Source organism: Schistocerca serialis, chromosome 9, assembly GCF_023864345.2.
Source record: "Schistocerca serialis cubense isolate TAMUIC-IGC-003099 chromosome 9, iqSchSeri2.2, whole genome shotgun sequence".
NCBI lineage: Eukaryota > Metazoa > Arthropoda > Insecta > Orthoptera > Acrididae > Schistocerca > Schistocerca serialis.
Window position 1 is genome coordinate 330,920,773 of NC_064646.1, and position 25,675 is coordinate 330,946,447.

Genomic DNA, 25,675 nt, shown 5'->3' on the forward strand with positions numbered 1-25,675 from the left:
CAGGGCAACAGTCGAACATTTTCTGTATCCAGAAAGGCCCGTAGAGGACCTGCAACATGCGGTCGTGCATTATCCTGCTGAAATGTAGGGTTTCGCAGGGATCGAATGAAGGGCAGAGCCAAGGGTCGTTACATCTGAAATGTAGCGTCCACTGTTCAAAATGCCGTCAGTGCGAACAAGAGGTGACCGAGACGTGTAACCAATAGCACCCCATACCATCACGTCAGGTGATACGCCAGTATGGCGATAACGAATACACGCTTCCAATGTGCGTTCACCGCGATGTCGCCAAACACGGATGCGACCATCATAATGCTGTAAACAGAACCTGGATTCATCCGAAAAAATGACGTTTTGCCATTCGTGCACCCAGGTTCGTCGTTGAGTATACCATTGCAGGCGCTCCTGTCTGTGAGGCACCGTCGAGGGTAACCGCAACCATGGTCTCCAACCTAATAGTCCATGCTGCTGCAAACGTCGTCGAACTGTTCGTGCAGATGGTTGTTGTCTTGCAAACGTTCCCATCTGTTGACTCAGGGATCGAGACGTGGCTGCACGATCCGTTACAGCCATGCGGATAAGATGCCTGTCATCTCGACTGCTAGTGATACGAGGCCGTTGAGATCCAGCACGGCGTTCCGTGTTACCCTCCTGAACCCACCGATTCCATATTCTGATAACAGTCATTGGATCTAGACCATCGAGAGCAGCAATGTCGCGATACGATAAACCCCAATCGCGATAGGCTACAATCCGATCTTAATCAAAGACGGAAACGTGATGGTACGCATTCTCCTCCTTACCCTAGGCATCACAACAACGTTTCACCAGGCAACGCCGGTCAACTGCTGTTTGTGTATGAGAAATCGGTTGGAAACGTTCCTGATGTCAGCACTTTTTAGGTGTCGCCACCGGCGCCAACATTGTGTGAATGCTCTGAAAAGCTAATCATTTGCATATCACAGCATCTTCTTCCTGTCGGTTAAATTTCGCGTCTGTTGCACGTCATCTTCGTGACGTAGCAATTTTAATGGCCAGTATTGTAGAAATAACTTCTACAGATGGCAGCTCAAAGATATACGTAATGAGACGAATATAAATGACACTTTCATTCAAAGACAATACTTACACTGAAGCCACCACGACTCACTTTGGTCCCCTGGACTTTGCAGACAACAGGACATGGTTCTGGAATACGTGTGTGATCACCCCAGGGGGCAGTGCATGCTGCCGCCTTTCACCATATGTGGGTACATAATGTATCTAAGAACACTGTCGACCTTAGTAACTCAGGCGTTATGGTGTGGGTGGATGTAATGTTGCATGGGCGTACTGAACTCCAAATATTTCAATACTGTGTACTCACTGGTCATAGTGTGTTCCTACCCCACGAGCGTCTTTTTGGCCCCTGAGTTCATTTTTGTGAATGAAAATGCGCTATCGCATCGAGCTACACAGGTGGAGGAGCTCATGGAGCGAGAGGACATTCGGCGAATGGACTGGCTTGTCCTTTCCCCTCGACTCAAATCTCATACAACAAGTGTACTTCGATGTCATGATCGTATCATTGAGATACACATCCGAATTACTAAGCAAAGCAGAGTCATAGAAGTTTAAAGTAAGATATCTTTCCCTTTCGTGATCCGATTTTGATCAAACGTTTCTTACATGTTGTCCCAAGCTACGCTCATGTTACCTGTGACAACGCCATGGAAATTCGTCTAGCAGTTTTTGAAATCAGAGTATTCAGACACAGACAGTCGAACAGACAGATGAAGTTTTTAAAACAGTCTCATTTTACTCCATACATGAACTGCGATCAGTTTTTGTCAAATATTTTCGTTGTTTAAGCATGACAGTTTTACAATTTTATCATTAGTACAGATATAGATTACCCAATTTTTCTATACGTACATCTGTTTTATTGGGAATCCCAGCATCATGCATCATTTTCTTTTGTCGAAAGCTTTTTCTAGGGCGACAATTCCTATGAACATGATACTATTTTTGTAGATTTTTTCTTCCATCGTCAAGCGCAACCTCTGAATTGCCCCTCTGCTGCTTTGGCCTTTCCTAAAGCCAATCTGATCGTCATCTAAAGATCCTCAATTTCCTTTTCCATCCTTTGGTGTGTTATTCTTCTTATCGACTTGGATGCATGAGCTGGAGAGCTGTGTGTTATTGGAACGCAATCGACTGAAAATCCAAAGAAGAAGAATGTGGACGTATATGGAAATATGGTACGATCAAAAAAAGTAAAAAATAAGTAAAAAAATAATGTACAGAAAAGAAGGAGTGTTAAAAAGAATAAGAGCGAAAAGAAGACTATGGAGTACCGAAATCAGAACAGACGACAGCTTAACCCTTTCGGGACAGGAGGCCCTTATACTTGGCCCGACGCGGCACTTGCTATGAGGTGCGAGGAACGTATACGTGGCCCGATTGTCGCGTCAGAAGCCATCAATGATTCGTGACTACACGGCAAATACGGGAGCCGTAGGCAGAGCCGATCACTACTGCGCGTCGTACCATTTTGCCAGAAAATTCCTCAAATGGTAGAGAAAAATTTTCTTCTGGTTATTCGATGATTCTTAGTAAATTTTTGCTTTTACAAAAGGGTCATTCTTCTGGCTAATTTCACTTGTGGATCGTCAACGCTTACTTGCTACATTTCATCATAGCCAAGAAAGGAGGAGAGACACCAAAGAGTCATTTGCAGTTTCGGAAGAGTCTCGTCACAGAGCTTGTGGGCGACGTCAGGGCTCAACCAACCCCATCGAGGAAGAGGCCACGCTCTGAGCATGGTGACCTACACAGGATGGACGGGCTGTACCATGCTATCGCAAGAATAGACTTCGGAAAACAGGGTGACTTTGTCGTTTGCGGTGATCGCTCCAAACCAGGAGTGCGAAATCGGTCCCCCTTCCTTTATCGAAACTTGTCCGTTCAACCCTTCTCTTCATGTGCCTGAGTGCAACAACAGTAGCAAAGTGCCGAAAGGACGTGTAATATATGGTTGCCTACCGAAAAATCGATGTGCCAAAGTTGTAAAATTTGTTTTAAGCAAATTTTATAAATTTTTGTAGGTTATTGACATAAATCAAATTTTTCATCCCTCAAAATGGTCTTTTTATTTTTCTTCCCACGGACGTCCCATAAGAGATGAAATTGTATTTTATATGTCGTTTTAAAGCTAAAACTTTAAAGAATAAGATGCAACTAATTTTAATATGTCTAATTCAATGCATCACCTCTCAACTTAAAGAAAGTAAAAAAAAAAAAATCAAATTTTTCATTTTTTTCTGTATGAACACCGCTGCCAAGTCAAAAAGTGCGCGATATGGAATAATGGAAATAGTATGCCAGTGAAGAGCGTGTTTTAAGCTTCATTTACAAAAAAAAATTACTCCGATAAGTCAAAAACTGTAGATTTTATAAGCGACGAAAGAAACCTAATGAATATGGAACCCGCACAGTGCCGCCGAATTGCTCCGCTTTGGGGAAACGAGCTCAGTCCCGAAAAAGTTAATGGGAGACCAGCTGAGGCACGCAGGAATAGTTGACCTGATGCTGGAAGGAGCAGCAGCAGTAAGAAATACACTCTAAGACAAAAAAGGCGCACCACGAAGGAATTATCCGAATAGGACGGAAATCGGTAGATGCGATGTACAGCTACAGACAAATAATAATTTACAATTTCAGGAAGATTGGATGATTTATTAGAGAGTAAGAGCTTCACAAATTAAGCAAGTAAATATTGTGCTGGTCGACCTCAGGCCCTTATCCAAACATTTATTCGGCTTGGCATTGATTGACAGAGCTGTTGGATTACCTCCTGAGGGATTTCGTGTCAAATTCTGTCCAAATGGCGCGTTAGATCGTCTAAATCCCGAGATGCTTGGGGGGCCTTGCCCATAATGCTTGAAATGTTCTCAATTGGGGAGAGACGCGGCGACCTTGCTGGCCAAGGTAGCGTTTGGCAAGCACGAAGACAAGTAACAAAAATTCTCGCCGTGTGCGGGCAGGCATTATCTTTCTGGAATGTAAGCCTAGGATGGCTTACAACGAAGGGCAACAAAACGTGGCGTGGAATATCGCCACGTACCGCTGTGCTGAAGGGTGCCGCGAATGACAACAAATGAGGACCCGCTATGAAAAGAGATGGTATCGCAGACCATCACTCCTGGTTGTTGACCCGTATGGCGGGCGACGGGCAGGTTGGTACCCCACCGCTATCCGGCGTGTCTCCAGACGAGCAGTCGGTCTGGAATCTCGTTCACCGGTATATAATTGTCTTAAGTGATGAGTCCCACTTCGAACTAAGCCCCGATTAGTAGCAAAGACGTGTCTGGAGATGCCCCAGACAGCGGTTGGATACCATCCTAGCTGTCGTGCTCCATGTATCCCAACAACCAGGAGTGGTGGCCTTGGGTGCTATTCCATTTCGTACCAAGACCCCTTTGGTTGTCATCCGAGGCATCCTTACAGTAGAACGGTACGTCAACGATATTCTACGCCCCGTTTTGTTGCCCTTCATGGCAAGCTATCCTGAGCGCACACTTCAGCAAGATAACACCCACCCTACTGCTTGTCTTCGTGGCTGGCGAACCCTACCTTGGCCAGCAAGGATGCCGGATCTCTGCCTAACTGAGAATATTTGGAGCATTATGGACAAGGCCCTCCGACCAGCACGCAGTTTTGACGATCTAACGGACCAATTGGACGCGATTTAGTACGATATACCTCAGGAGAACATCCCCCCGCCAGGGTAGCCGAGAGCGCTAACGCGCTACTTCCTGGACTCGGGTAGGCGCGCCGGCCCCGGATCGAATCCGCCCAGCGGATTAACGACGAGGGCCGATGTGCCGGCCAGCCTGGATGTGGTTTTTAGGTGGTTTTCCACATCTCGCTAGGTGAACACCGGGCTGGCCCCCATGTTCCGCCTCAGTTACACGGCTCGCAGACATCTGAACACTTTCGCACTATTCCATGGACTACACTCGACGCCGACAGTTGGGGTACACTAATTCCGTCCCGGGGGGTACGGGGTGGCGGCAGGAAGGGCATCCGGCCACCCCTTAAACATTAACATGCCAAATGCGATTAACGATGGCTGACCCTGCATAACTGCGGGACAAGGCTCAAGCGATAGAATACCTCAGAAGGATATCCAACAACTCTATCAGTCAATGCCAAGCCGTATAACTGCTTGTGTGGGCCAACGCATTATTGACTTGTTCAGTTTGCGAACCTCTTTCTCTTGGATAAATCATCCACTTTTTGTGAAATTGTAATCATTTGTTTGTCTGTACGCGTACACCATATCTGCCGATTTCCCTACCGTTCGGATAATTCCTTTGTGGTGCGACGTTTTTTTTTCCTTTTTTGTTCTTTAGAGTGTGTTAGGGACAGACTGAGAAATATGAGATATTAGGTGTAGTAGTGATAACAGTAGCAGCAGATAGAAAAAAGTTAATGGACCGGGTAAAGCGGGTCGAAACATATGATACAAACAAAACAGCAGTCCTTCTGGAATGAATACTCTGCCGACAGTTCTCGTGTTCTCTTTTTGAACGTCCTCATGCTAAGACGGCGATCTCGGAGCGACAGAATGGCAAGGGAACACGCATTTTATGGCTGGAAGAGCCTGCTGACTTTTAGCTAGCAGTGAAGTGCCAAGGGCGAGGCGGCGGTTGCTGGCGATGACGGCATGCGGGCGAGCAGGTGCGGCTCTTCCCGGCTGCGTTTCGCGGGTGAATGACATGCCGCGGCTGGAACGTGCTTTCCACCAACCTCAAATACTCCTTACGTTTACTGGGAAGTCTCTGCGGCCTCTGTCAATCGTACTGCCGCCATCTTGTTAACTGGTTATAAAGAAATAACTTTCTTTGGTCACAAACCACAGCGTGCAACCTCAAAACGTATTTGAGGAGTTCAGTTACAGATAGCGATGGAGACAGGGAATAGCTACCATGTAAAAAATCATTAATATTCAAGTCATGTAAGATTTCTAAAAATAGAATCGCACTGCACAGTGCAAACGTCTTATTACTTCCAGACTCCGAGTACACAAGTATTCGGTGGTTTATATGTACAGCTCCAGAATATGAACATATTTGCACTAGCGTGTCTTCGGCAGGTACGAGAGAGATACTGTTCCTGTATGGGAGATAGACGAAAATATGTACCAGTAACCCGCAGTGGTTACCGAAACATCTTCTTTGTGCAATGGCAACACAGCCACAGTCAGCCATTTTGCTGATTTTTACATACATTTAGGACGATTTTGACATTAATATGCAATTTAAAAAGAATTCGTGAAGAGAGTATTACTGCTTTTTAAGTCTAAAGACCAGATTGTAATATTTCTTTCCATAATGAATGAACACAAGAAAGTAGTAACACCTTTTGGTTTCCTAAACGTGTGAACTTTCAGGAATCTACAATAGGTTGCAGTTTTTCCGGGTGGTTCAGTATCGGTGTAGAACTAGTCTGTTCATTGTTTCCTTCGAGTGACAAGACAAGTACTCTAAAATACTGCATACCAAACTGCGTGCCTTGAAAATATTCCAGTGGTAAATTCTTCCTCCAACAGCACAGTCCCACTGAATCATCCACAGAGAAGCCCTCGCATCGAAGTATTTGACTCTTGAAGTGATATTAGTCTCAGAATATATAGTGACACGAAATGGCTCTAAACAGTATGGGACTTAACATCTGAGGTCATCAATCCCCTAGAACTTAGAACTACTTAAACATAACTAACCTAAAGATATCACACACATCCACGCCCGAGGCAGAATTCGATCCTGCGACCGTAGCAGCAGCGTGGTTCCGGACTGAATCGCCTAGAACCGCTCGGCCACAAAGGCCGGCTATAGTGACTCGAGTATATAAAATCTCGGTCAGAGAAATCAAGGTTTTTCAAGACACTGCATTAGCAAATGGGAGTACAATACATGTATTTCTTGTGCTGCTGCCACTCACGATGGTTCTTTTGTGCCGACGTATTGCCTCTTACTTTCCAATTATTGCAAGAAATGTACACTTATTCTGAACAAGGAAAATACGAATCTTTCAGTCCCTCTGAAAAATAAATTTTTGGTCAAAGTAAAATACCTATCCGAACCCTTCAAAAGTTGATTCTCTCTGTACATAAACTCACATTTGAAAATGAACAGAAAATGTTTCAGAGAAGTGTTAGAACCGTGGAAAGTAAGAATTAATGTGTGTGTAATCGATGATTGTTTTCCATTGTTGCAGCCGTATGTGATTTGCAATGAAATTTTTTTTTTTTTAAATATAAAATCTGTTTCTGAATGTCACCTGTCACAGCTTATCAAATTGCTCTGAGATAGATAACACTGAGCAATGTCCATGAATTCCAAAACCATTTAGAGCCAAAGTTGGATCTCAGTTTCTTTGTTTTTCTTTTTTTCAAGAATCTTATAGATAAAAACGCTTGTTTCACAGTTTCACTGATTATCATTTATTATTTTTTAATATACGTCAGGTTTCGGATTATTTTTACATTGTGTACCGTCTTCCGAAAGACAGTGGTTACCCGAAATCTAAGTTGCTGCGCGCAAAAATAATAAATAGTAACCAGAGAAATAGTGGCAAAAAATTGTTTTCCTTGTAATCATTATGTTTCTTCTTGCACCATCAGTGAAGTCAAGAGATATTCTGAAGAATTGTCTTGTGGCAGCGCCGGCCTGTGTGGCTGAGCGGCTCTAGGCGCGTCAGGCTGGAACGGCGCGGCCACTACGGTCGCAGATTCGAATCCTGCCTCGGGCATGGATATGTGTGATGTCCTTAGGTTAGTTAGGTTTAAGTAGTTCTAAGTTCTAGGGGACTGATAACCTCAGATGTTAAGTCACATAGTGCTCAGAAGCTCTTGTGGCAGCAGATTGTAAACACGCTTTGTCAACAAGCATTGCCAACACGGAACTCCATGTTTTTTGGATAACACTAAAAGATTAATAGCCATTGCTCAACGCACATAATAATTTTAACTAGTAATATTAACTGATAATATTAACTGCTAAGCAAAATCTTGTTTGTAAGAAGTTGTATTTTCTGTGATTGAGATTAAGAGTTGATAACATCTTAAAATTAATACTGAACAGGATAATTGGACTCTTATACGCAATATTGATTGTGAGATTTGAGAAATTGCGAACTGAGAAACAAGGCCATCCACTTATTATTGACGTGAGTAAAAAATCTGCGCAGTGAATTATCTGTGAATCTCAAATATGAATTTCCGTATTAGAATTTTTCAAACTAACCTAACAGCTTTGTTAGATGCACCGCTGTTTTGACTTGGGACGCCGGAAATGAAAAACATTTGGGAACCACTACTCTATGGCGGTACGCAGTACGTAAATTCACTGTAAATAGCACCGAGACAGAATGTGCAGCGGCCGAGGTGGGGATAACGTGTGTTTATGAGGAGCGAGGTTTAAATTCCGACCTGCCTTCCAGGTTTAGCTTCTCCATGATTAAAGACATTAAAGCCAGCCACACGTCTAATTCACTCATCTCCACTCCAGTTCATCGCCTCAGCTAGTGTTCTGACTTCAATAAACTAGCTGTCAACGCCGCCTAATGTTCCTGCATTCGAGACAAATCGCATCGCACCATGTAATATTTACAGAATGATGGGAACTGAAGGGGACATAAGTTATTTTTTTTCGACAGTGATGAAGACGGTGGAGTCAGGGTGTGAGGCTTTCGATATATACTAGGTGGGATGGGTTAGGTAAGAGTGGAGGATTGGGAATTCCATAATAGAGAATGTGTTGGATTGTATATAGGAAAGAACTAATGGACTAGGTGTAGATATTGGGTTAGCATGTAGCGTTGTAGCTAGGCAGGGGAAGGTGAACTGGGGCTTTCATTGTAGGACTGCCGGTTATGGCAGGTGCGAATGACAGATATGGATATTGGTCTGGAAGGGGAGCAACAGAAGCTGGTCTGGAAAAGGACGTGCCCTGTTTGGAGGTGAATGGAATGTGGGACATGTTGACAGTGGGGCTGCAGCAGAATGGAAGATGTAATACGTTGTTTGGTCTCCAATCTGAGGCAAACGTAGGACTAAAAAAAGTGTTCCGCGTGTTTGAAGCGTTGTGGGAAGTTTATAAGCTGGTGCAGGAAACGGATTGGAGAAGGTGGTCGCATACACAACCTAGCACCCAGAAACCATGGTCAGATGTCAATGTAACTTAGTGCACGTAGGCACGATCGCCGCCTATGTAAATGATTAAATGATTCAAATGGCTCTGAGAACTGTGGGACTTAAAATCAGCGGTCATCAGTCCCCTGGAACTTTTAACTACTTAAACCTAACTAAGCTAAGGACATCATACACATCCATGCCCGAGGCAGGATTCGAACCTGCGACCGTAGCTGTCGCGCGGATCCAGACTGAAGCGCCTATAACCGCTCGGACACAGCGACCGGCTTGTAAATGATTAGAGTTGCAGGTCTCTGTGACAGTTAGAACGGCCGCCAGAATACATTCGTGTTTAGTGTTGCTACCAGGCCTGGTAGAGTACACACTGAGCTGACAAAGGACGTGGGATACTTCCTAATATCATGACGGACTTTATTTGCTCGGCGTTGTACAGCAAGTCGACGTGGCATGGACTCAACAAATCGTTGAAATCCCCTGCAGAAATATTGATCCATGCTGCCTCTATAGCCGTCTATAGCTGAGAAAGTGTTCCCGATGCACGATTTTGTGCACAAGCTGCCTCTCGATTATGTCTCAAGGTGTTCGATGGGTTTCAAATCGGGCGATCTGGGTGGCCAAATCATTCTGAGACAGTCAAGAATGTTCTTCAAATCAATCGGGAACAACTGTGGCCCGGTGACAGGGCGCATTGACATCCAAAAGATTCCCATCGTTGCTTGGGAACATGAATTCCACGAATGGAGGCAAACGGTCCCCAAGTAGCCGAATGTAACCGTTTCCACTCAGTGACCCAGCCTATTCCATGTATACACAGCCTACACCATTGTACAGCCATTACCAGTTTGCACAGTGCCTTGTTGGGAAATTGAGTCCGTGGGTTCGTGGGGTCTGCACCACACTCGAACACTACCATCAGCTCTTACCGATTGAAATCGGGACTCATCTGACCAGGCCACGGTTTCTAGTCGTCTAGAGCCCAACCGGTATGATTACGAGCGTAGAAGAGATGCTGCAGGCGATGTTGTGCTATTAGCAGAGACACTCGCGTCGGTGGTCTGCTGCCATGGCCCATTAACGCGAAATTTCGCCCCTCTGCCCTTACGGAAACGTTGGTCGTACGTCCCACATTGATTTCTGCGGCTGTCGCATGTATTGTAGCTTCTGTGTTAGGACTGACAACTCCACGCAAATGTCCCTACACTCCATCATTAAAGAGAGGCCGTCGGACACTGCGTTGTCTGTGGTGAGAGGTAATTCCTGAAATTTGGTATTCTGGGCACACTCGTGACACTGTGGATCTCGGAATGTTGATTTCCCTAACGAATCCGGAAATGGAATGTCTCTTGCGTTTAGCTACCATTCCGCGTTGAAAGTGTGATGATTACCGCCGTGCGACCATAATCACATCGGAAAGCTTTTCACATGAATCAACTGAGTACAAGCGACAACTTCGCCAATGACAATTTATACGTTGTGTACGTGATACTACCGCCATATGTATATGTGCGTATCGCTACCTCATGTCGTTTATCACTTCAGTATATAAGGCAAGTGAACAGCATCAGACGTTGAGTGATCACTGTAAAGGACACAGGAGATTCCGCGTACTCGTGTGAGACAGCGTTACCAGCACGTCATAGAGTTTGAAAGGGGCCTCATTCTGAGTCTGTATTCCGTCGGCTGGTCAAATCAAGCAATGGAGTAAGACTTCCGGTCACGGCGGTAGTGACTGAGGGAACTCTGGCGGTACAGCGGTATGTGGCGAACAACCTGCTCATGCGACAGTTTCGTGGTGCCATTTTACGACATAAGAATTCTCAGACATAGCGACTGTCTCAATGAACTGTCTGCGTGATGTTGAGGTAATCGCGTTGCCAACTAGATACCCAGATCTGTCCTTGATAGAATGTATGTGTAGGACCAGCTCAGAAGTTAACTCCGTCCCCTCCCGCGTCGGATAGCCTCGCGGTCTCAGACCTCTTGCCACGGTTCGCGCGGCTGCCTCCGTCTGAGGTTCGAGTCCTCCCTCGGACACGGGTGTCTGTGTTGTCCTTAGCGTACGTTAGTTTAAGTTAGATTAAGTAGTGTGTAAGCTTAGGGACCGATGACCTCAGCAGTTTGGTCTGCAGCGCTGCTATCCAGGACATCAAGGACCAGTTAGGACAGTCATGGGCCAGTTTGCCTCTAGAGAGGATACAGCGGCTTTACGACACCCTTCCGAACCGAATCAGTGTAAGCTTTGAGACGAGAGGAGGTTCAACATCATACCGATAAGTGGTATCACACTGCCAAGCTATTTTTAATTTTGACTCGTTTTTGTAATCACTGAAATAACATCGCAGACCCTCTCAACCCGTGAAGTGTCATTTCGTGTCCTCCTCCCCTTCTTGGTGCTTTTTTTTGTCAGACACTGTCGAAAGTGTCGCAGAATGTATGTTGTTGTAGGATTTGAAGGGACCGGTAAAACTTAGGATGGGAGTAAGGCCTGTGAAGCATTCACATAGGTGAGGATGGGTCGGATGAGAGCCTTGCACGTGTGGATGACAGGTGGTATTTTGCCTCCATAGTCGGTAACAGTTGAGGACGTAGGTTGTAAACGCTACTCTGAGAATTCTGTTATGAAGAGGTTGGCACAGGACAGGAATTTGTGGAAGGACGCATCAAACTGACTACTGACTTAAAATAAGAAGAAAGGAAGAAAAGTCGGTAACTGTCTATATTGCGTCACTGCGTCAACCATCCACAAACCGATATCCATGTTAGTTTTTCCGAAAATGCCTTTTAGACAATATAGATACAGTGGATGACATACTCGCTTCAGAAGACGTATCGTAAAACATTTTGGAGTGTAGTGTCTTGTTGTATGTACGCTGTCGATGTGCACAGTTGATGACAAACGTCTTTTCTCTGCAGACTTCAGTTCCATCGCCTGAGAGACGTGTGCGTCGCACAGCTGCTGCGTGCGTGCCGGCTCTGCGGTACCGTGCTGCCATGAAGAAGAGGAACAGTCCGTCTGTTCGTGCCAGGTAGGTCATTGATAGCGACTAACTGACTCGCACTATTGTGGGTCCTCATTGCAGACGAATTGATTCTCGGTCCTTTGTTCCCACCTTTTCCGTGCACGGAGCGCCAGACAGCTGCGGAGAATTATTCAGAGGAATGCGATTCAAGTCCCGATAGTCAAAAAATGGTTCAAATGGCTCTGAGCACTATGGGACTCAACTGCTGAGGTCATTAGTCCCCTAGAACTTAGAACTAGTGAAACCTAACTAACCTAAGGACATCACAAACATCCAAGCCCGAGGCAGGATTCGAACCTGCGACCGTAGCGGTCTTGCGGTTCCAGACTGCAGCGCCTTTAACCGCACGGCCACTTCGGCCGGCTCCCGATAGTCAACGAACTTCCAAAACAGGATTTTGGGCGCAGTTGGAGGACTCCCGGCAACGTTCAAATTTAGTAGCTTCACGTTCCACGCCAAAGCTACTGTTTAAATCTCAAAGTGTCTGTGGCAGTGTTGTAGAGAAGGTCTGATAGACATCGTTAGCAGCGATAAATTCTTAGGGTAGTACGCTTTTGAAGCTTCCCGAGGTAGGCCGTCTGGCGACATCGCAGTTTAGATTTTCCTTTCCCTGATATTTTCATATCTTTTATTGGCGAGAGAAAAGCCACAAAGCTCTCTCTTACGTCCAGCAAGGTATTTTTTTTCTTATTTTGTATAACATTGACTACGACACACAACTTATAAGAGGTCTTGCACGGACTACGGAATCCAAATTGCCAAGATAAAAATAATGAAAACCGTACTGGATCCATCAGAAAAACATAGTTTATATTTGCTTGTGAAAAATAGAAAGACAGTGACAAAATACAGGCCGCTAGATACAGACAGTAGTGAGCCTGAGAGGGCACATGGAGAAGGAGAGAAATTGTAATGTGATACAATGCAAGTACGCAAGTAAGGAACACAAAGAGGAAAATTGTAGGTGACTAAGAAAGGGGAAGAGAACGAGACAAACGTAGCGGAGAGAAGAACTGAGAGAAATACTCATACACTACTGGCCATTAAAATTGCTACACCAAGAAGAAATGCAGATAATAAACGGATATTCATTCGACAAATATATTATACTATAACTGGCACGTGATTACATTTTCACTCAATTTGGGTGCATAGATCCTGAGAAATCAGTACCCAGAACAACCACCTCTGGCGTTATAACGGCTTTGATACGCCTGGGTATTGAGTCAAACAGAGCTTGGATGGCGTCTACAGGTTCAGCTGCCCATGCAGCTTCAACACGATGCCACAGTTCATCAAGAGTAGTGACTGGCGTATTGTGACGAGCCAGTTGCTCGGCCACCATTGACCAGACGTTTTCAGTTAGTGAGAGATCTGGAGAATGTGCTGACCAGGGCAGCAGTCGAACATTTTCTGTATCCACAAAGGCCGATACAGGACCTGCAACATGCGGTCGTGCATTATCCTGCTGAAATATAGGGTTACGCAGGAATCGAATGAAGGGTAGAGGTCGTAATACATCTGAAATGTAACGTCCACTCTTCAAAGTGCCGTCAATGCGAGCAAGAGGTGACCGAGACGTGTAACCAATGGCACCCCATACCATCACGCCGGGTGATACGCCAGTATGGCGATGACTAATACACGCTTCCAATGTGCGCTCACCGCGATGTCGCCAAACACGGCTGCGACTATCATGATGCTGTAAACAGAACCTGGATTCAACCGAAACAATGACGTTTTGCCATTCGTGCAGCCAGGTTCGTCGTTGAGTACACCATCGGAGACGCTCCTGTCTATGATGCAGCGTCAAGGGTAACCGCAGCCATGATCTCCGAGCTGATAGTCCATGCTGCTGCAAACGTCGTCGAACTGTTCGTGCAGATGGTTGTTGTCTTGAAAACGTCCCTATCTGTTGACTCATGGATCGAGACGCGGCTGCACGATCCGTTACAGCCATGAGGATAAGATGCCTGTCATCTCAACTGCTAGTGATACGAGGCCGTTGGGATCCAGCACGGCGTTCCGTATTACGCTCCTGAACCCACCGATTCCATATTCTGCTAACAGTCCTTGGATCTCGACCAACGCGAGCACCAATGTCGCGATACGATAAACCGCAATCGCGATAGGCTACAATCCGACCTTTATCAAAGTCGGAAACGGGATGGTACGCATTTCTCGTCCATAGGTATCACAACAACGTTTCACCAGGCAACGCAGGTCACTGCTGTTTGTGTACGAGAAATCGGTTGGAAACTTTCCTCGTCAGACCACGTTGTAGGTGTCGCCACCGGCGCCAGCCTTGTGTGAATGCCCTGAAAAGCCAATCATTTGCATATCACAGCATTTTCTTCGTGTCGGTTAAATTTCGCGTCTGTAGCACGTCATCTTCGTGGTGTAGCAATTTTAATGGCCAGTAGGGTATTTCTTGAGATTGGATTCCGTTAGCAGATTTGTGCACCACGACTACACAGTTACTATCGTAAACAGGGGAAACTCTAGCATTGGTCGTATAAATTTGAGACCGTTTTTTATTGTTGCGTATCGATTTCAGTCACAGAGCGACCATCTTCAGTGCAAGACTATGTTTCACAACAACGCACGTTCTGCTGCAGAGTCCTGGCTTCATTAAGAAGTATAATGTCATCAGCACATGTATCGCAACTGCATAATTAACACGTATTCCTTCTTCATTTCCCACTTTAAGGAGCTGAACCCTTCCTCTGCGGCTACTGAGGATAGTTTTTGGGATATGGAATCTCTTTACCTGACAATTACTACAGTTATACAGCCCAAGTCTAATGACAGTTACATCATTTGGAGCTTCTTAGCAGATTAAAGCCGTTTGCTGTAGTGGTACTCGAGTTCAGAACCTTTGCATTTTTCTTCAGGTAAAAGTGCTTTGTACAAATTTTAGTTTACTTTACTCTACGTACAGGGTGTAAAGGGTGTAAGTGCAGATATTTTTATATGTCGTACCTTAATATGTACACACACCAGTGTGTTAGTTGTTTTTTCTCTGCGTTGAACAGTCTTCCCACAAATACGTCACAAACTTTACGGGCTGATGTTTCCTGCATGGATTTAACTGCTCCACGAACTGGACTACGCTGGGCGGTATGCACTAGCCGTTTTGAGTCCATGCATCCACACTTCAACACATGACCTGCTGTCGAGGGGAAAATAATATAATGGCTTGCTCTTGCCACATGTACTTGCAGGAAACCAACCTAAAAACACACGACTTGTTGTAGTCATAATTATTATTCTGCAAATGACGTAAATTATTGTGTAATGTTGTTCAGTACACCGTCATCAACCACCAATAGAAATACCTGGATTTATACCCATTATACCCTGTACATTAAAATTAGGCATGAAGAACAACAGACGTCAAGTCCCGTGGTTTACGGAACAAGACTTCTGCGTCTGCTGTATCTGTCAATGCACTTGGGGTTAGGCAGCAGCTACAGCAAAAATAGATGAAATGGCAAGGTAGATTAGTAACAGTATTCAACAACTTATTGAAAGAAGTTCTACCACACATAACTGAAGTATGAAGACTGGACGTGGCAGTAATGTCAGCTTGAACTGGTCTATCTTTAAGCCTTGGTGTAGCCCTAGATTCAGTGAACGAAGACTAACATCAATGTCCAGTTCGGCTCTTCTTGGCGGGGAGTGAAGATTAGTCTTGAGAAGCAACTGATGTGCTATGTTGAAGGTAGGGACTAACTAGTAACTGGGGCAATTTGTCTTTTTATGTCCACGCGAGCAGGTTTGGGGTGTATGATACGATTATTTCCCTGATGGTCTCCAGGTGTAGTTCCTGCTGGAGATCGCCGATCTTTAGCCACCGTAGGCATCGATTGTGTAGCGTTCGCAGTGGTTGAGACTGCTATTACATGTGATTCCCCAGGAGGAGCGTAGATATAAGACTGGCAGCATGATCGTTATTCGGTAGAGGCGTAATTTGGTCGTCAAGTTCAGTTCAGTTGTTGACTGGACAGCAGTGGGTGTAACGAGTGAAACATGTGTATAGTGATTTTGCGTTTCCCCTATACATGGTGCTTGAGAAGGAGTTTCTGGTCCATTGTCACCCCCATGTAATTTATTTGATTTGTCCAAAGGAATGCGATGTTGTGCAGCGTGAGACGGTCTCTTTAGTTCCGGCCGACTGCGAGTATACACAATAGCATGAGTCTTCTCCGCATTCAGGGTAATGCACTTTGCTGTTGACCATAATTCAATAAGTGCAAGATGACGTTGGAGTCGCCGTACCGCTGCAACCACTCTGTGGCTGCCGATAAGGGTCGCTGTTTAGTCCGCGAATTGCGCAAGTTCGACATGTAATGAGAGGTATTCATGTAAGAGACGAATAGAAACGGGGAGAGAACAGAGCTTTGAGGAATGCCCTTCGGAAGTTGTTGAGCCCTGGACCGCTGACCATCTATTTCAACAAAGCATCACGTATCTTGAAGATAACTATCAACAGTCTTCTTGCAATAGTCCGGGATGGTGGGGACATCACGCATTTTGGTGAGCAGCTTATTTTTCCACACTCGATCATATGCCTTTTCTACATCGAGAAAGGCAGCCGCTGTATAGTTCGCACTGTTCGTATTGTATGCTACGAGGGCTATTCTGAAAGTAAGGAACGATAGGTCGCGAAATGGAAACCACAGTGAAAATCAAATCAGCTTTATTTGCAACAGTTAGCTACAACTTCCAGCTACTTATCTGCATAGTCGCCGATCCGGCTTAGACGTTTGTCGTAGCGTTGTACCAACTTTCCAGTACCCTCGTTACAGAAGGCAGTGCTTTTTGCCAATTCTCTACCCTGGCCTACAGTTCGTTGTCTGTGCCATTGCGCCTGAGTAATAGGTAACTCGGCGGTCTTCTGTGTAGGTTGCGTCCCGTATAATGTGGAGGACACATCAGTCTCTGTTGCAGTCTGACTTGTGGAGTCAAAACGGTCTGCATTTTAATTCTGCATTGTTTATAACTTTAAATAATTTACCGAAGTGTCATGTACCATCAAGTGATAGTGTTCCAGCTCTGAATGCATATTGTACATCATCAGTTTCAGTTATTAACCTGTCTTGACAATCAGACGCTGATAATTATTTTGCTCTGACGGCCCATATGGGTTCTAAAAGAGATATGAGACTCCGTTGTGTACCTGTATGTCAGTGCCTTTGAGTTTGGCGAGAAAAATGTCCAGTGACCGGCAAGCAGTCAAAGGCAGTGTGTTTGGTGTCAGGGAATAATTCCCAGTCTTGCCGCAAAACTTTGCCAACATTTATCATATTTATGGCGGTTTTCGAAAGTTCTTTATCATTCAGTCAAAATCGTTATGATTTTTTGTATAGATATACGAGTGCCATTTTCGATCCAACATTACGCACTTCTTATCAGGCTTAAGAGGACTATTTAATTTTATATTTCTTAGCAAGAGTCGGGCAGGTTTCGGTAATAAAGTCGAGCCACATAGCTCTAACATTTATGTATAAAATCTTTACCTGGACATTTCCCCAAAGCGTGTGACCGATTTGTATGAGGATATTTGATTGCTATAGGATACTCAGGAGCGTGTTGAATTAACCGTTGAGAGACTCTTACTGAGGATTGCCAGAGGCGTCCTCTCCTATGCAGCTTGTTTCTACGAAGTATATCGGGAGACTTTACAGTCTGGATCAACATAATTAAAGGTGAAGGTCGAAATATTCCATAGATCGTGTATGTGAACTTCTTGCGCCTTCTCTGAGTTTCTTGCTGTCAGGCATTCAGGAAATCATTTTACCGCCAATGCCTTTTGACATATGTTTATCTCCGTTTGAGTACTCGACTTGCAAAAAGGACATAGCCTTCGTACGCAGTACAGTTGGTACGCCTGCTGGCGGAGCCTACAGCCTCGTTTTTCCTATATCCGGTTCGGATCGCTCCAAACATGTGACTCACCGGGGACCTACCGCAACCTGTAGTGACGTAGAACGAGGGGGAGAGTGCCGTGCAAGGACGCAAAGCGCCTCGGCACGCTACGCGCACCTGTTGCAGACACGCACGGTGGTACGTCTGCTTCTGAACGTGACATATATCCCGTTCTTTATTTCGAGACCGTAAGTGTCTCGTAACTAGGAGCTTTCTAGGAGACACCACAGCAAGTCCTGCTTCTCAGCCCACTATTCCCTATCTGAACGCTGCAATATAATAGGATCAGTAATGAACTAGTCCACCAGACAACTAGGCTACGGAAAAGTTTTCCGCCCATAATAGGAAGGTTGCTGGATCAACGGAACTAGTCACTACTTAATCCACAGAAAGCTGTTAAGAAGTTCCAGAGCAGAATAAAAGTTGTATGCCTCAAGGAAATCTTTCAACTTCGATTTGAAGAGCCCTCAGCTAATAGCGCAGGAGGGGATCCGCAAACAGCAAAAAGCATACTTTTTATTTGAATTGCCTGTGTCTACACGAGATTCGATCATCAAGATTTCGCATGTGCCTACAGTTAAGAAACATTTGAAATCCGTAACATTGTAAAGCGACAGATACACTGACAGAACTATGAACCTAACTCTTTAAAACATCACAGATAGCGAACTTTTTAATGTGCGTCATCATCAAGTTCATTCCCAACATCAGCTATTTGCCTTTGAAGCGAAGACTGACTTTCGTTGAACGCATGAGGAGCTAGGGATACGAATGACTTGTACAATTGGCCGAGAAAGATATTATCTGATACAAATCTTGGATAAAAAAAAGGAGGGCTATAGGCGATGAAAGATGGCCAGCTTTACTATGAGAGTGGAACAAACGTAGCACTACTTTGTAACTTTGCTTATGACGTTGTTTCTAACATCGTAATAATCATTCAACAGGTCGAACAATACTATCGAAGCGAGGAGAGCTTAGAAGCTGCTAATTTCATGGCGAAACGCAGACTGAGGACTTGTAGAGAGGTTTCGAATAAAAGAGTCAAATTTTTGTCGAATTCAGGCATTCCAGTCCGATAGGCTGAAGTATTTTTTACAGCCGCTAAGAAGGAACTGTTAAAATTAAAGTTTTCCATATGAAAGTGTCATTTTGGTCGCAAAAATGAAGAACCGAAACGGGAAATGTACGAGACCGCTTTGAAATACGAGATACGGAAAACCAGTGAAGAAAATTTAAAAAATAACTCAGAATTTCGCAAATATCAATCAATGAGAGTTTCTGAATAAACATACATGCATATTGAAATGAGAGTCACCATAAGATTGGCATCTACTATCGCTGAATATGCTTATAGATACCCGTAGCAAAGCAGGAAATTGGAAATTTTTTGCTCATTTAACGAAGGGTATCCTGTACTGGTAGAGTTTTCACAACTGTTTGAGTTTTCCTAGTCTAAAACGTCACAAAACAGCAGCTCTCCGTATCCAGTATTTATTGTAACTGCTCATAGCGATTGGAATATTCAAGCCGCTTGTGAATACAAACTACCGAATACAAACCGGAGTCATAGATCAGCCTGCTACAGTTCTCTTCCTTACGTATTTATGGGCCATTATTGTCATGTTGTGTCGGAGAAATTGGATGAGAACCACGCACGTTAATTGGCGTGAAGCAATAGGGTGATCGTTACCGATGTTGAAAGTAAGGCACTCGTTTCTGCACATCATAAAAAAGAAAGTTTACTGCAGTTCTGACATGGTATTAGTAACAAATTAATTGCGAAATCAGGAACCACTAAACAGAGTAGCTGTGAACTTCCTTGAACGACAAAACGGAAGTTCAATCATTACCAGAAACTGTACTTACTCAGACTGTAGAAATTCTACTGCAGACTAGCAACATAGATCTCAAGTATCGGCATCATTTTCTGCAAAGATTGATTTCATTGTCAGCAAACGAGACTGATGGAGTCTAAAGTCTTTTTTTTATCGTTGGTGACTTCTCTTGCAAGTTCTCTGTTGACGAGACTTTCTATCGAAATGTTAAGTGGAGTCCACATTGACCATACACAAAGCTAGCTGCATGTTCAATCCAGGCAGAGCGTTTCAATACGTACTGTATGAGTCTGCAGCGTGCAGTTCCCTGCGTTCACACTGGCCTGCTGGCTTGATCGCAGGCAGGGCGCAGCCTTTCTTCAAATGGTTCAAATGGCTCTGAGCACTATGCGAGGTCATCAGTCCCCTAGAACTTAGAACTACTTAAACCTAACTAACCTAAGGACATCACACACATCCATGCCCGAGGCAAGATGTAGCGGTCGCGCGGTTCCAGACTGTAGCGCCTAGAACCGCTCGGCAACTCCGGCCGGCAGCCTTTCTTCGCCGCGGCAATAGTAGGGGGAGGGTATTAGCGGGCCCATTGCTTGGCCGCCCTTCAAGCCCGGGGAACATCCCCAGTACTCGTTTGATAGCAGGCTGAGTGAAGCTAGGGCCGTCCTGGAGGAAATCCCTGCCTCTGTGAGGGATTGAAACTGGGACTTCCAGGGCTGGAGTCCAATGACCTACCCCAGCGGTTCGCTACCTGGGGTAACTACCCCCTGCGGGCTAGAAACCTGAAGAGTTCGATTGTGTCTGACACGAAACTGTTTATTTTTTAAAGATCATTGCTGTTGTCATAGATATTGTAAGATACTAATAATAGTCTTTACACGAGACAAGCAATTACTTCAAAAAAAAAAAAAAAAAAAAAAAAAAAAAAAAAAAAAAAAAAAAAAGAAATACGACATGAATGCGTGTCACGATGCAGTGGAGCTTACAGCTAGTGAAACGAATGTATGAACAACATCCTCACATACCTACCCATACACGAGTTCTGTTCGAAAAATTCCGAAACATTTGTAATTTCGCGCCAGTGGTGTCTCGGCACCCCTGCCCTGTGATCGATGTGTAACTGCCTGAAATTTCATTGTTGTATGTCTGTTAGTTATTGTTCAGTGCTGTACTGAGTAGAACGCTGTGTCGCGCAGTTTCCAAATTTCGTGATGGTAGAGTTAGAGGATCAACGCGTCTGAATTAAATTTTACGTGAAACTCAAGAAAACATTAACCGACACAAAACGATCCAGGAAACCTACGGTGAGGAATGCTTGAGCCGTACTCAGTGTTACGAATAGTTCACATGTTTTAAAAATGGCTGCACGGAAGTTAAAGATGACTCTCGTTCAGGACGCCCATCGGCGTCTACCGGCGACGCTAATGTCAGGACCGTCAACGAAACTCTGGACTGGCTGCCAGAAAGACTGCAGAAGAACGTAGCATTTAGTTGGATCATGACATGAAATCTTCACACAGCAGCTTGAAATGCATCATGTTGCTGTCAAGTTCGTCCAATGTCTAATGAATGAGGATCAGAAAAAAGACCTTCGCCTCGCATTCTGTTACTTGTACTGGGAAAATTAACACATTTTCCTCACAAGCTAAGACGAAAAAGAAAGCAATAATATGTCTTTTGTACTGATAATTATCCTGGTGTAACCGAGCGGGGTGGCGCAGTGGTTAGACACTGGACTCACATTCGGGAGGACGACGGTTCAATCCCGCGTCCGGCCATCCTGATTTAGGTTTTCCGTGATTTCCCTAAATCGCTCCAGGCAAATGCCGGGATGGTTCCTCTGAAAGGGCACGGCCGACTTCCTTCCCATTCTTTCCCTAATCCGATGAGACCGATGACCACGCTGTTTGGTCTCCTTCCCCAAACCAACCAACCAACCAACCTGGCGTATCTTTCCTGGGTGTTAGGTACTAGTCTGAGGCAAATGAAACATTAGCAGGTAGATTTTTTCAGAAGTGCAGTTGAGCAATACATTCCCAGACATTGCGTGGCCAATCAACTCACAAGAAGAAGCTCATATCTGAGTGAGACAGCAGCTTTTAAGGTTGCGGTAGCGACAGGGTTTAACAGGGTTAAGCTCCTCCCACCAATAATTGTTCTAGGTAATAACTGTTCCTTACACTGAGAAGCAATCTTCAGTAACATCTCAACAGAATATGAAGTTACAATGAAATGAATACCGTTAGCTGCATACAGGCTTTGATATAAGTCAATGGGAACAGTTGAAAATGTGTGCCCCGACCGGGACTCGAACCCGGGAACTCCTGCTTACATGGCAGACGCACTATCCATCTGAGCCACCGAGGACACAGAGGACAGTGCGACTGCAGGGACTTATCTCTGGCACGCCTCCCGTGTGACCCACATTCGCAACTTATTGTCCCGCATTATATTCATAGTGCCTCCGCCCATCATACTCGTTACTCGCGGCTTTACCGCCGATTCCCGTAAGAGTTCGGGCACTGTTTGTGCTTTCGCACAGAAGAAGATGGTCTAAAAGATGAAGTGCCTCATGCAAGACCGGGTAGCAGAGAGTCCCAAAGCAGGAATGCAACGTAGTGCCCTGTTAAACCGGCCAATGTACGATTTTAAGTTTGAATGGCCAACCTAGATTCTTCTCATCTCGCAAATCGAATTATCTGATGGCAACTTCCGTGACTCTCGTAACAAATCATCTTTCCCCACGTTAAAATCAACACGCACTTCCATAAAGTGTCTCTTGTAACCAGCATTTACGTATAATGCCTAGTTATGGGGTATCTCTCGGAATTTTCAATCACCGTGTCTGCTTGGGTCATGAATTTTGTGGTCATAAAACTTGTTCGTTGTGCATTATTGTCCTGGGCACCAGCCAAACTCAGTGAAACTTCTTTCGCTCATACACTGGCTGCCAGCATCGTTGTCTAGCGAAATGCTTTATCCTATCTTCGGGACTATCTGTGATGGACAGTTAAATGAAAACCGATCGCCTGCCACAGCCGGATTGTACAACGGCTTCAGTCAATAGTAATCACCACACACGTTAAGACATTTATCTCGCTGGGAGACGAGAGGACCAGTTTCTGTTTCGTAGACCGCCGTCGGCCGCTGATGGATCCACAACCGCACCCACCCTTGCTCTTCCTTGTCCGACTAAAACCAGCGTTCATGGATGCCTTTCTTCAGGTCGCCACAGACGTGAAAATCACTCGGTGAAAGATGCTGAGGCATAATCTTCGTCTGATGAGCAGTGTGGAGGTGTGCGTTGTACGGCAACATGATGGTTCCGTCCGACAGCATTTTTCGATGTTTTGGCCCCATGGAGTGTCGAAGTTTCTGCAAAGTGTCTCTATAGCGCTGGTTCCAAGCTCGCGGAACTCGACGATCCTGTTGCACGATAACGGCCGTCCGAACACTGTCATTGGGACATGGCTACACTTCAGCGATTTGAAAGGGAAAGACTGCAGCATCTGCCGTAAACCGGGATCTTTAGTTGTGTGATTTTCGCGTCTTGGCGACCTGAAGAAAGACACGCGTGAACAAGTGCAAGAGTGGGTGTGGTTGTAGATCCGTCAGTGCCTGGCTACGTTCTGCGAAACATGACTATACGTTGCATAGAACCTGCTGTGTAATATAAGTCAGAAAGTGACATATTTATGAGGAGTGTCCAGTCTCGCTGTTGTTTGATATCAAATTTTATTTCTTTCACTTCACTATCAATCTGTTTCGGCTAATCATATGGCATCGTAGCTGCAAAACCGCCAAATTATTGTCATAACAAATTAATTAGTACCTTAATACAGCATATATAGAACGACAGCGAAAATACAGTAGCCGCGATGTTATGTATCAGTGCATCTAGACAATATATACACATACGAGGTGTTCAAAAAGTCTCTCCGAAGTGCCGTATGATTTTTAGCCGCGCGTGCCGTATGCCACATTGAATATACCGAAATCAAAATCAGTGAAATACAAATTATTAATTTATTGAATATTCATTTTTACTTTAAAATTTTCACATTAAATGTTGAAAGTGTCCCCCCTGTTGTTGAATACCCTGTTGCTGAATACACAATTCAATTCGTTTAATCATGTTTCCAAACACAAGCTATAACATTTCTTCTGTAACAGAAGCAGTGAAAGTCGATATTGCAGTTTTCAATTCATCGATGTTTTTTGGGCGGTTTTTATAGACAGTTGCTTTCGCTGCACCCCAGAAGGAAAAGTGAGGTGGTGTTACGTCAGGCGATCGTGGAGTCCAAAGTCCCTGTGAAATTATGCGATCACCAGAAACATCAGCAAGCAGTGACATTGAAACGCAAGCTGTATGCGCGGTTGCACCATCTTGATGAAAATAACCGTTCAGTATTTCACTTAACACATGTTCTCCTATGAATGGGTACAGAATATCGCTGCAGTATCGTTGTGCGTTTATTGTTTCGTTGAAAAATATGGGACCCACAATCCGACGTGTAGAAATCGCAATCCAAACTGCTATTTTCACAGAATGAAGTGGTTCCTCATGAATATACAATGGATTTGCAGTACTACATGTACGAGAATTTTGTGAGTTCATGTAACCGGATAAATGAAACCACGCCTCATCAGTGAGAAACGTTTCATTAAGAATGTCCCTTCCATTTTGTTGAACGAAATTTCTGAACCGTTGACAATAATGCAGTCTCTTGCCATGATCAGTATTTTTCAGTTCTTGCAATACTGTTACTTCGTATGGGAAAAGTTCTAATTTATTCCTTACAGCTGTGTGGACCGTCCCGACACTAACATCGATTTCCTGGGCGAGTTTTCTTACTGACTTGTTCGGACTCATGGAAATTTAATCGGAAATATCGAGTAGTTTATCCTCAGACAAAACGCTAGGACGACCACTTCTCGGTGCATCTGTCACTGAACACGTACTTCGAAATTTGTTAATCAAATCTCGCACAGAACCGCGATGTGGTAGTGTTTGTTTCCGGGAAAACTGAATTAAATGTTTGACGAATTGAAACTGTGTATTTACCGCCAGCTTTGAACACTTGTTCGACTAAAAATACGCGTTCTTCAATAGTTAGCATTTCAACAGTGACAAACACGAAACAAACGAACAAAGGAACTAAACTTAAACGTATACGTCAGCACGCAACGCCACACACCAACGATACTACTAACGTTGGCTGAGATAAACGAAACAATGGAATGTTGGGAGAGTCCACTTGAAGGGAAGTATCCCAGGCAGGCGAACAGTCATACGGCACTGCGGAGAGACTTTATGAACACCCCGTATTAATGATATGACGATTAAACAAAAATGAATTAATACAGAATAATATTAACGTCAGTTAATATCCAAAGGTCCGTCACTAAACAAATGGGCCTACACTAAAGTTTATAAATTGACAACTGATAAGATAACGCAAGAACACGTGTTTTATACGCTACCATAACGTAGCTCGATAAGAGCGTGTTGCTCTGCTGCCCCTGTCAGCACGTTCTCCAGACATCTCATCCACCGAAAGCAGCAGGTCATGGGTTGTTGAGAGACCAGCACATCACTACTCTCCAGCCACTGTGAGAGCCACTTTGGGACAGAGTTGCAACAGAGTCGAAAGACGTACCCGTGTCTATCATCCGAGCTCATTTTGACTCGA

The 25,675-nt window shown here is 44.6% G+C and overlaps 1 protein-coding gene across 2 annotated transcripts in view; it reads left to right on the forward strand.

The window, feature by feature from the left end:
- Nucleotides 1-25,675, forward strand: part of LOC126418750 (cadherin-23) — a 392,502-nt gene that overhangs the window by 130,534 nt on the left and 236,293 nt on the right. For both annotated transcript variants that reach the window (XM_050085675.1, XM_050085676.1), the window contains exon 2: nt 12,113-12,225. In XM_050085675.1, coding sequence (XP_049941632.1) covers nt 12,191-12,225 — 35 coding nt within the window. In that variant the 5' untranslated portion in view covers nt 12,113-12,190. The remainder of the gene's footprint in view (nt 1-12,112; nt 12,226-25,675) is intronic.